We start from the raw sequence: 12,271 nt of genomic DNA, 5'->3' as shown, positions 1-12,271 counted from the left end.
TTCTACAGCCGTGAGTTCATTGTTTCAGAGCTGAAATGAGCCGAACGCTCCCTGAAAAACGCAAAAGAAGAAATCTGAAAGAAGCACAAAGAATAGAAAAGACAAAAAAAAAACACTAAAGGAAGTGTAAGTCATGGTGTGACAGACCTACATCTGCTAGCAGTTAAAACGTCAGCGGCAGACGTAAAACACTGAAGCCAGCACCACCCCCAGCTCCATTCACCCAAGCCTAAACACCACCTGTTTTCTTCCACATCACCTCCTCCTTCACTGTTCTCCCAAACCTTTTAAAACACGACTTTTCTGCCTAATTTAAGGCCCCACCCCTCCTCTGCTCTGCACATTTTTTTTCACTGAAATTAGGGAAAGTCCACGAGACGAGAAAGGGAGGACTCCAACGCTGAGTCCTGTATCGGGTCTGAGACATGTTTGTACAAGGAAAAGGTCCATTTCAACACCACTGTGAGACGAGAATTAATTTTACTTTGTCCTCTGAGAAAACACATTCTGTTTCCAGTCAGCTCCTTTACTTTGCTAACTTCAAAGGAAACTCACTTTTGTGGTTCTAAAACCAAACACTGACTAATCTGAAAACCAATTCTGAGACTTTTGATGACAAACTTCTTACACGTTTGAGTAAAAAGTCACATTATTTAAATCCTTATTGATCAAGTTTGGAGTGTAAATATAGGTTTGTAGGGGAAGAGACTAAAATTATATAAAACATTTTTTTCCCTATTGACTATGAATATGACCACTGTCTATATAGCAAAATAATGGAGAATTGAAAGTGACAAATCATTTAGGAGCGAGAGGCTTGAATAGAAACAATACCTGTCAATCAATTACGTGCAATCACAAAATGCTCAGCACAACCTCCGCCGACCTTCCAGCACGCCATTAAGCTTTCACTGCTTTGATTGGCAGTCCTTTCGTTTAAAAGAGTTTATTCAATTTGCATTAAGGGGGCAAAATGAAATACTTCATTTAATCTGGTTAAAGTTGCAGTTGCATTAAAGCCTGAGTCACATGCACCCGTCGGGGGCTTGACCGAAAGTCTGTACGACCCGCATGCGCCTCCCCTACTTGACCCTTATGATTTGCATAGGATTGTCGGGGTCGCAGGTCGTAGTGATGCAGGGAATGAACATTTTGACTCCACTGGCTCAAGTTTGAATAAGCGAACTTTCCCGATAAGGATTGCAAAGCGTAGCACTTCCATTATTCTTTCTCTCGTTGCTTTGCCTCGCCATTATAATTCCTGGCCAATGACTGAAGAGATCTTTAGTCACATGCTTTTGTTTCCAAGCTTTGGTTCAAAATCAGGACAACAGCAGTCTGAATACAGACCAAACGTAAGGTTCAGGACTTGATCCAGACCAAATTAAGTGGACTTTGTCTGAAGAAACAAACTTTTCCAGTCTAAATTCCCCTAAGTATTAAGGCGCTGCTTGTTAATATATATAGGAACATCTAATTATCTATGAGACTGATCTCCAAAATGATCTAAATGTTTGACTTTCTATACTTAAAACTGTTTTAAAGTATCCTTTTCCACCATGTGTGTGTGTGTGTGTGTGTGCGTGGGGGGGGGAGGGGGGGGTCAGCTTAGTGTGTCCCTGACAGTGCAGGTAATGATAAAACACTGGTACAGCTGGAGAGCTACATGAGGAATTCTTTCAAGCCAAGCCAAGAGTGAGGAAAAACACTGTCGGGACATGAAACAGAGCACACGCTCGCCTCTTTTCCGCCCTCGATCGGCTAGGCCCTACATCACTCCCACTCCCCTCTGCTATAATTGCACGACTGCGGCTCCATCTCAGATGTTCCTGTTTTACATCGTTCTAGCTCACAGCCCAGCACAATCCCCGCGCAGGATCCATGACCGGCTGTTGAGCTACAGTAATTAGACCAGGCTCACTCAGATAAAGGACACAGCGTCCCCCTCACGCTCCTGCTCCCTCCACCTGGACTGATATTTTTAGTCCACCTTGAATGGGAAAGAACAAGCATCTACATGGAAGAATGGCGGGGTGCCTGCTTGAGAGACCGTGACTCAATTAGGCCTTCAACAGACCCCCAGCAGCAGCTGCTGTTCTCCTGAATCCTCATGACTAACAGAGTGGAGCCTTCTATTGATATCTTTATTGTCTAAAAGCAAAATTAACCACTGAGTCATCCACCATCAACCCCATTCAACCCCACTGCTTCCCAAACTGTCGGTGCAAAACCCCGTCCCCCGAGGCCACAACCCCCTGACTTTCACTATTCCTGCACCCAGCCACCTTTGCATTCCAAAGGTGCCGGTGCGCGAGATGCATATCTGTCCTGCATCCAGCAGACGGTTCCACGCCGCTTGTGCAGAGTCCCCCCAGGCCACACTGTCACGCCGTCTTTTCTGAGCAACTTATCTTCAAACACAGGATTTTCCTTCACAGGGAGCGAGCCGGGGGACTCCTTGTTACCCAGAATCCTGCTTTTCCGTAGCCTGTGGTCGTATCTCATTGTGTTTTGTCATTATAGCACAGATTTGGTGAACTTAACTTCTGAATCTGTCTTCTTAGAGAACCTTGCTGTAACTTGTTGACCTCCGTCAGACGGCCCTATGGCACGCCGGACCAGCCTCTTCCCACGGCAGTCAACAGGCCGTATATTATCGAGCTAATTACCTCTGGAGAATGGATGCCTTTTCTTGCCCTGGTCCTGCTGTGTGCATTGTGTCCTCCGTGACTCACAAAACACAACTATGGATTCAAGACGCACACAATGACACTTTTAGCAGCCAGCAGGCGAAGGCAAGAGCAGCAGGTGGGGTCAGGAGTAAGGGTGGGAATCTTTTGGAACCACGCAGTTCCATTGGATGAGGATTCAGGAGACAATGATTCGGTTATAAAACAATTATCAATGCATCCTGAATCAACACATTTTTTAAGAAGGACTTCTTAAACCCCGACCCCTTCCTGAGGGCTAAGGGCTCTCTGTTTACGTGCTCTCTTGCTAGCTTACAGCCCCTCACACACCCTACTGGTGTAACAGAAATGGCGAGCAATTGACTGTTTTGGCCAGTTGTACTTTTACGTTCACATACATTTTTTACCAATACGATCTTTTCCAAACTGCACAATTTGAATAAAGAAATACTCAGAAATGACATTTTAAGCTTAAATTCTGCTATAAGAACATGTTAAAAAACAACAAAAACGCGTTTTTTGTTTTGTCAAGAAAACAAAATTTTGACATTAAATATGCTTTGTTCGATCATCAAAAATCTCGACGATAAAAGTTTTCAAGAAAAATACATATTTCCCTGAACTCAACAACCTTAAACAAATGATTTAGCACGTTTGTTTGCTACTAAATCCTTAATTTGGGTGTGACACAACGTATACACAGCAAGACTTTAACCATCGACATTACAAAGGCTAAAAGTTTTTGGAGGCCGGAGCCGGTCGGATGACGTGGTCTACCGTGCCAGATATGTTTGTGGTTATTCTGCTTAATACTTTTACTTTAAACCCCTTCAATTCTTGATTGTTTCAAATTATTCAGGGATCATAGTCGATACATCTAATGATCGATTTTTGCCCCCAAACCTCTGGGATCTGCAGCGGAAAGACATCTGGGTTTCTGTCATGAACGTCTTGTTCAGGAGAATCTGGACTGTAATCTGGCAGCAGTTTAGCGTTTATGTCTTCATCCTGTAATCGAGAGAGTCAGTGGAGGAGTCACGGTGGAGGAGTCACAGTGGAAGAGTCACCGTACCTCCAAGTGTTCAGGAGCTCTGCGCTCCTTTAGTTTAGGCCAACAAAGATCATTTGAGCGCACTTCCATACAAGGAAAGTCAGGAACAGATTTGTCACTTTACTTTTGGTGGTTGGAAACTGTTGCCTGGCAACCAGCCACCAACTGTAGTTTCCTGTATTGTTTATTTCAGTTTGGTCTATTAAAGAACAGGAGACAAACAGCCTCTCATGACAGGAAAGTGTCCATTTGGCTTAGGAAAGGCGAGGAGGTTAACAAGGTGACAACAGGAAGTCGCTAAGTCGGGAGGGGTGAAAGAAAAGTTTGATCTTCTCCTAGCTTCATATCCGAGTCATGACTTTAACACGCGTGTTTTGGGCAAAAACTTTCAAGACTAAGTTCAAAACTGTTGCAATGCAAATTTCTACGACTGATTTTTAGCTCTACGTCCAAAACGTGGTCGAGTGTTGATAGTTCAACCAGATCATGGATGTGCTAACCGTTTTAAAATTGATCGAAAATTTGTGTGGAATTCCAGGACACAGAGCCATTCATATATTGGAATAGAGCTGTGGAAAGAAAAACAAGATTTGCACCGCTTTGACATTTGGCACCACGTCTCTTCCAGCTGTGGGTACAAACGCTGGTATCCGGTAGCAACAGTCCAGTGTGAAAACCAAATGGATGGCCAAAATAGAAACCTCCTCTCTGCATATTTTTAGACTTGGAGTTTTTATAAAATGGTGAGAACAATGAAAACTCCACCTTTTAGGTGAATCTGTAGGGAAATCCTGCCTTTTTATAACCCAGGACAAAAACCTCCAATCTGCTTTGACTGGAATGTTTGGACCATATTTTACTTGTTTTCTGAAAAAATACTTTTTTCCGATACAACACATCTCCAAGATCGCTCTTGTAGCGCCTTCACGTGCCTGGTGTGAACCTAGTGTTATCACAAAGTCGCCTCTGAGTTCTAGGCAGGATGTTTGGTGTGAGCAACTCCGCCCCCCTTCCCCTCGAGCAGGGAGCTCGTGGACCATCCAGCGAATTTTCGGTCACAAAAAAGCTCTTTTTAGATCGTCTTTTTTTGCTCCTCTGCCCACTAATTCACAACGATTTGAATAAAGAAATAGTCAGAAATTAAATGTTTAAACTTAATTGTCTTATATATGTCCACCATCATCAAAGAAATCATAAAAATGACAATTTTCAAAACATCATGTGTGCAAACTTTTAGAACAATAAATAAATGTTTGTATCTACTTTTCAACAAAGTTTGAAGATTTAAGAAAATCTACCAAATGTATCTCTAGATGAGGTCATCTGGACTCAGCAATTTGAAGGTTAGTCCTGCAGTAAAGCAGTTAGATGCTGCTGAAGGCTCACATTACATCTGTGTTTCCTCAGGGGTTTGGGTTTATTCGCTCTGCAGTGTGAGTCCCACAAGGTGAGGTTTCTCACAGCCCTTGAGCAAACTGACCTCCCTGGAGGACTCACACACCAACCCAGCCTGATGTGAGCTCCTAAACATTTATGTGAGGGGGGGTTAAACAAACTTCCACCCCCTCTTCCTGAGATGCTGGGATGTTGTGTTTGGAGAAGATTCCAACGCCTCAGATGTTCTCCTTCCATGGTGACGTCACAAAAGTTGTTGGTTTGAAACAAAGGACTCACCTCTGCGCTGCACAGCGCCGCGGCCAGCGCCAGGAGCACGGCGACACTTCGCAACATCTGGAGACAGAAAAGAGAAAGTGGCTTGTGGTGAGGAGGTAGCGCACCCGCACATCACGCACATTTTCATAGAGAAACTTGCGTGGTAAAAGCGGGTTTCTCACTCTTTCTGTCGCCGCGGACGGTCAGTCTGGACGGAGAGCTGCGGAGGGATTCGTGGAAATTTGAGGAGCGCTGAGGAAATTCCTGCCGCTCCGTCAGGCTTTTTTTCCTCCTCCTCCTCCTCATCCTCCTCCTCTTCCTCGCTGTCCAATGAGAATTAGGGGAGGGGAAGGAGCGAGCGCGCGCGGATTCAATTCTGTCATTGGAATGTTACTCCCTAAAGACCCAGACTGATGAGAATCAATCTTTTGGTGTTCTTCACAGGTTACTTGTGGCATTTCTTCGGATGATTGAGGTACGGTGGCCGAGAGGTGCAAGACACGTTTACATTTAAGATACAACAACAACAAATCCCAGAACAAATGAACAAATACTGAAACACAACAGCAAATCATGGAAAAATATTATAGAGTCCCAAAACACAACAGCAAATCATGTGACAAATTACCAAATACCAAACCACAACAAAAGTGGAGACACAAGTTCTAACAGGAAGGGACATGAAATAAAACTAAGCATGTACGATTTTTTTAAAGTTATTTATTACTGTTTTCTTTATGTGGACATTATAAATACATGAAACAGTCCAAAGCATTTTTTAAAAGTGTATTACTACTATAAAAAATTCAACAGTGTTTAGACAGGTAATTTTTGCGTCACTTCCGGTATTAAGGGTGTTTCCTTTCCGTTTAGCCTTCCGGCAAGTGCAAACAGCAGAACCCTTTTACCCCTATACTTAAAAAAATGATTTTAGTCCGTTTCATGAACGACAATAGGGGGTACTTAAAATTCTTACATTTTCTCCAAAATGTTCGGTGCGCCCTATGGTGCGGTGTGCCTAATGTGTTGCTGCGTAACTTTGGTGAAGAGGACGTAAGAGAGGACAGCATGAGACCAGTAAGAAGGGAAGTGAGGACGTGAAAGAAGACACCCCCTGGATGGAGAGCATACACGCGCCGGCATCATTTATGGCAGGGGTGTCAGACTCATTTTCACCAAGGGCCGCATCACCATAGCGGCTGTCCTCAAAGGGCCAGATATAACTCATACATGTAACTAAATGTAATGAAAAATAAATTTAACTACTCCTTAAGGTTAAATAACTCATTATTTATTTATTCTAACTTTTTAAAGTGACAATTACAGTTTCATTGAAATCCCGTTTGCTTGTTACTTTAGCATAAATCCTTATCAATTTGATTCTGTCGGGTTAGGTTGTATGGACAGTGTTTAAGTCCTAATGTATATTTGCCCAATCCGATATTTCAAATCAAATTCCCCCTTGATATGAATAAATACACACCAACTTTTATTTTTTATTCTAAGAAATTAAAAACTTTTATCCTCTCGGGGGCCACATAAAATGACATGGAGGGCCACATTTGGCCCGCGAGCCTTGAGTCTGACACACGTGATTTATGAGGAGCCGCACGGCAACAAGGCGGACTCTGACAATGATGAAAGGGTACCTGGCGTGTTTGATAGAAATGCAACCCAGCTGTTCATTTCAGATACGGAAGATGAGGGCTTTAATGGATGTTTGATGCTGATTTAAGACTGAAAAATAAATAAATAAATCACAACCAACTCAGTTTTGCTCCCGCTGCCTTTTTTTAAACACACAATAGCATGCATGTTTTACTGGTATGTTTTAACATGATCACACAACCCGGTGCACCTTTCAGTTATGCACCCATAACTGAAACTGCGACGTATAACCAGTACGCCCTATGGTCGTGAAAATACGGGTATTTATAATGTCCACATAAAGAAAACAGTAATAAATAACTTTAAAGAATTATACTCGATTGGTTTGATATTGCATCTCTTTCTGTTAGAAGCCATGTCTCTGCTTTTGTTGTTGTGTATCTGGATTTGGTAATTTGTAGCAACATTTGTAATTACACTTATGCTTACGTGCTATTAGTGCACTTCATTTATTAAGGTAAAGTGCCCATTTAACTTGTATTACAACTACATCATCAAAGATATACACAATTTGTCCTACAACTTCACTTAAATCCAAATGCCTTTGACCAAAAGTTTTCAGACATTTTCTGCTTTTATGAAAATTGCAGCACCTGGAAACATTTTGTCGTCATGGTTACACCACTAGACAAATAGTTAAGCAGCTTTTGAGCTCGAAATTTGATTTGTTATGTTTTTCTTTTAACAAGCCTCTGTCAGAACGGACTGCGCTGCATCACAGAAACACACTTCACAATGGTGATTATCCAATCAATCCTTGTAGGCTTCGTCAGCAGCGTGGAAGGCTGTTACCATGGGAACCTCTCAAAAAATGCAAACTGATGTGCAAGGGGTTTATTTGAAAGAAGTCCACAAATGAATAAACACTCCAGATGTATAAAATGCTTCACATTTGTGTTGTTTTTCATTTTCTGAAACAGAAAAACAATCATTTTTGATTGTGCTCAAGATAGAAGATTACAGAATAATTAGAAGTATGATATAGTATTCAATGAGGTTCAAAAATATTCATTTATCCCTAAATTTAACAGTGGGTGAAGACCATCTATGACCACTAGAGGTCACTAAAACCCATCAATTTCTTGAATGTTTCTTCAACAAAACATTTTATATTTAAATAGGATAAAAACTGTAGTTAATGTAATTTTATCATACTATATCTATACTGGTTAGATTAGCAATGATCTGATATAAGGTTTTAATGATTTCTCTTTTTTTATGTTTTCTTTATAATCCATTAAACATTTCAACCACATTTTTAGCAAAAAACAATTGTTTTCACTGAAAAAAGCAACAATTTCATGATCAAAGACAGCTTTGGGACTGCAAGCTAATCCCACACTTCAAGTTTTGAATCAAAATGTTCAGATGAATGATTTTTCTCCTGCAATCCATCACTTTCTAGTGTCATATCCTGCCAGCAAACCTTTGCGCTCTCAGAGAAGATGTAATTATTTTACACCCTGAGGTTTTATGTGCATTCTGTATGCAAATGTTCCTGCAGCTTCTTATGCTCGCTGCAGGTTCTCAGTTATTGATGGAGTCGGCGTTTCAGGCCTCGCATTGTTTCAGCTACTCAATGGCAGGAAGCTGTGTGAGAGGAGATTTCTTTCAAAATTACTGGAAGTTTAAAAGAAGACTAAAATAGAGGTGGGATGGTAAAAGTTTGCTTTTTCCCACTCCTTTGCAAGCAATAAATCAAACTTGACTTAAGTTAACAATCACTATAATTTCTCTAATGTGATCCAAGTGTGCATTATATGCATAACAGAAAAATATCCCTACTATGAGACCAGATGATTTTCTTCTTTTCTTACTGCCTTTTACGCCTTGAGACGCTTAGGGCAGCAACACAATTTTTCCATTTCTGACTGTTGTTGGCCAAGGTTATTTTCTTCTTACATTTAGATTAATTCCATTATTTTTAATCAATGCATTTTGATTGATAAATATGTCAACAATCCAGTAGGATTATGGACATAATATCACATTAATCTTTTCTATGACAATAAGAACTCAATGAGTCTGAAGAATTCAGAAATGGAAATGGTTTGGCAGCTTTTGATTAATTTACCCCCCCTCCCCCCACACACTCTCAAACTTTGCTTCAGGCTTAACGGATCAGGTTTCAGGTCCAGACTGCTGCCCTGTCAGAACCAGCAGACCTCAAACTTTGTTAGGAGCTTGTGGAGAAAATATTCTGACACTCTGAAGTTTGTGCACGGCAGAGCCCAGCTTCTGATGACCTAAGAAAGGTGCAGATCAGGGAGTTTCTTGCTAAAAAAAAAAGTTTTTTTTTTAAAAATGTAATTTACTTGTAGTTTATAGATGCCAAACTGCTTAAAGTGACAGCAGCTAATGTTGAAGTTAAACTTATATGTAAGACAAAACAGATTCTTTTTGTAATTTATAAGAAACTGTCATAAAAAAAACAGATTACTGTAACAATAGTTATTATTCTGTGGACAAGATTTATGACCAAGGAGGTGAAACCTAAGAGGGAGAAAAAACTCCTACAAAAGGTTATAAAATATTAACTCAGAATTTATCTGACTTTATGAGAGAAATACCAATATTCTTTGTTTTCAATAAATTGTCACATCTAATTTGTGTAATCTCTTTTTCATCCCTTTAAGAAAAGTTATTCAATTCAAGACTTAAATCATAAAGGTATTTTTAATGCAAAAATAAAACTAGTCTTAAATTGGATGGAATAAATGAATCAGTAAAAGATGACAAAGCAAAATGTGTATTTATTAAAAAATAAATATTCTTTGATAATCCCAAGAAGAACTTGTTGAAACCGAAAAACTATAAAAGAATCATAATTAACTTAAAATATTTTAAATATAATTTATATTGTTGTGATAAGCCAGGGGGGGGGGGTGATTTATACACCTGAAGGTTAAAAAAAAGTTTTGATCTGCAGTTAAATGCAAGTAATTGAATTCTTCACGTCTTATTATTTGGGCTTTAATATTAGCAAGAAAAGTGAAATATTAAGCAAATCTTTGTTTGATCATGACGTTGTTTCAGTTTGAAGGGCGCAATTTTCAGACCTGTGGGAAGCGCTCTGTTTAAATGGTAAAATGTCTCCATCTGGTGGACATATTTAAACATTACATGCAATGATTCCAACTTGTAAAAGTCATTGAAGCTTTAAACTGGATTTTAAAATATTTGTAATAAAATAGCCCTCCATAAAATAAAATAATTTATACTAAAATGTGCACAGGTTTTTCCATGAATTGTCATATTTTTACCACTGAGATGTTCTGTTCGAATCAATGAAACTTTAGGTCTTTAAAGAACTTTTTTTAGGTAATTTAGACTTTTTGTCTCTGCTGTCAGGATGACATGTTTTGAGTCATAAAATCAGTCATCCACAGTCTCTGCAGGTAGTTTAAGTGTAACCTTATCAAATTTTTTCTTGTAAAAGTCAAAATCAATGTGAAACCAAAGTATCCCCATCAAACTCAGAAAAAAAAGAAAAAAAACCACCACATCTTAAAATGTACCAGACATCGCCTCGCTGCACGGTTACCTTCATACACAGCAGCCTAAACGCTACAAACAGAAAATTAAGTAGAAAAACCTGCTTTAATTTGCTCTGTGAAGATGCTCCACGCTGAACCCTCCAGCCAGAATGGAGCATTGATTGTAGAAAATACAACAAAATCCCACAGATATGTCAAGGAACAGAAGAAATGATTCAATGAGTGGAATTGAATGAATTACCAGGAAGTGGCCATCTTTAGAGCTCTCAGTGTCTGACATTTATTGGCGGAAAGACCACAGGACAGACCACAGCATAGGCTTCTCATCTCTCTCTGCCTCAACACATCCCAGCCTCTTTATTTTCTGGGATCTACCAAATCCGTTTATTAAAAGGTGATTCAGCACTTTGCCAAGTGAACTAACGGGCTAAACGGAACTAAAAATAACTAGATATACATCCCAACATAAATATAAAATGACCATGTTCTTAACAAAAAGCACATATAACACCTAGAAAAAAAAAACTTAGTGTAGGATTCTGCTTCTTTGACCCCTCAGCTAATGATGGTTTAGTCCACTGGAAGGTCAGCAGTCAATAAGCTGGTTGTCCTGTGGTCTGTCCTAACTTCCTGTAGAGGTCAGGTTTGGACAAAATCATCATAGCATCTGCAGAGAAGCACCATTGAATTTAGTGCTGTATTGAGATAAAACAGAGATTCTAATAATAAAAGAGATACTGGATTTACAATCATTTAGATGAAGGACAGAGGTGCATATTTTCTGTTTTTTTTTCCTCCATGGTTTCAAGATGAAAATGTGTTTTTTCATGTGGCATTTTTCAGATGATGGTGGACATTATTAAAGAAAGTTTCTGATTATTTCTTTATTCCAATCATTGACAATCAGGAGATGAAAAACTGCCTTCGGAAAAAGCTTGTTTCTGTGATGTAGGACCTATAACGGTGGGCCAAAAGCTCCCTGCTCTGCTCCATTCTGATGCTTCACCTGCAGACAAATAGATCCATGAAAGTTTCTGTTTTCCTCATTTGAGCTGGAATCTGGATGAAAACTGGACAGTGCTCACCATTTCTGTTGCACCGCTAATGTTAAGTTGGGGTGTAATAGGGTAAAAACTAGCAGGAGAGCATGTAAACAAATGGATGATGGGAAATGAGGGTGGGAGCACTTCCTTCCACTCTTCTGATCTCTGACAGCCTTCATGTTCAGCCTGATGTGAACAGTTCTGCTCCTCCGTCTGCAACAGAATAACAGCAGAGGATACAGAAGAGGATGAGATGCATCACTGGAAGAAGAACTAAGTGGCTGAATACGGTGAATTTTTTCTAACAGGCTGGACAGTGCTGTCTGTCCTGCTCGTGCCATCTGGTTTCTACCATCAGCAGCTTCCTCTGCTCAGTCTGGTCTGCAGCCTCCATTCATTCAGAGATGGAAGCATGTGCAGCAGGTTCCAAAAGTATGATGGACAAATAGAAGGACTGATGACTGAGGAAATGAAGGAACATAGTTTCAACTTTGAGTTTGAACACCAAACAGCAGAAATGGTTAAATGTGATATTTATGTGATATAAAGATATAAAGATGAAGAGATTCAATCAGGTAAAAAAATCTTTCAACATTAAACTTCTGATTTTTTTTTTTGAGCTGTGGTTTATTGAATCACAAATGCGCCATCTGGTGGCAAAACTGAGAA

At 39.9% G+C, this 12,271-nt stretch overlaps 1 protein-coding gene across 1 annotated transcript in view; it reads right to left on the bottom strand.

The window, feature by feature from the left end:
* The window catches only part of fstl1b (follistatin-like 1b), a 30,319-nt gene extending 19,490 nt beyond the window's left edge, over positions 1-10,829 (bottom strand). The window contains exons 1-3 of the mRNA XM_004081969.5: positions 10,801-10,829; positions 5,577-5,717; positions 5,416-5,472 (exon numbers count right to left, since the gene is read on the bottom strand). Coding sequence (XP_004082017.1) covers positions 5,416-5,472 — 57 coding nt within the window. The 5' untranslated portion in view covers positions 5,577-5,717; positions 10,801-10,829. The remainder of the gene's footprint in view (positions 1-5,415; positions 5,473-5,576; positions 5,718-10,800) is intronic.
* Between the last annotated feature and the right edge of the window lie 1,442 nt (positions 10,830-12,271).

This window comes from Oryzias latipes, chromosome 21, assembly GCF_053564925.1.
Source record: "Oryzias latipes strain Hd-rR chromosome 21, Olatipes_Hd-rR_3.1".
NCBI classification, from domain to species: Eukaryota; Metazoa; Chordata; class Actinopteri; order Beloniformes; family Adrianichthyidae; genus Oryzias; species Oryzias latipes.
The sequence above is the reverse complement of the archived record's forward strand: the minus strand, read 5'-3'. Positions and strand labels throughout refer to the sequence as shown.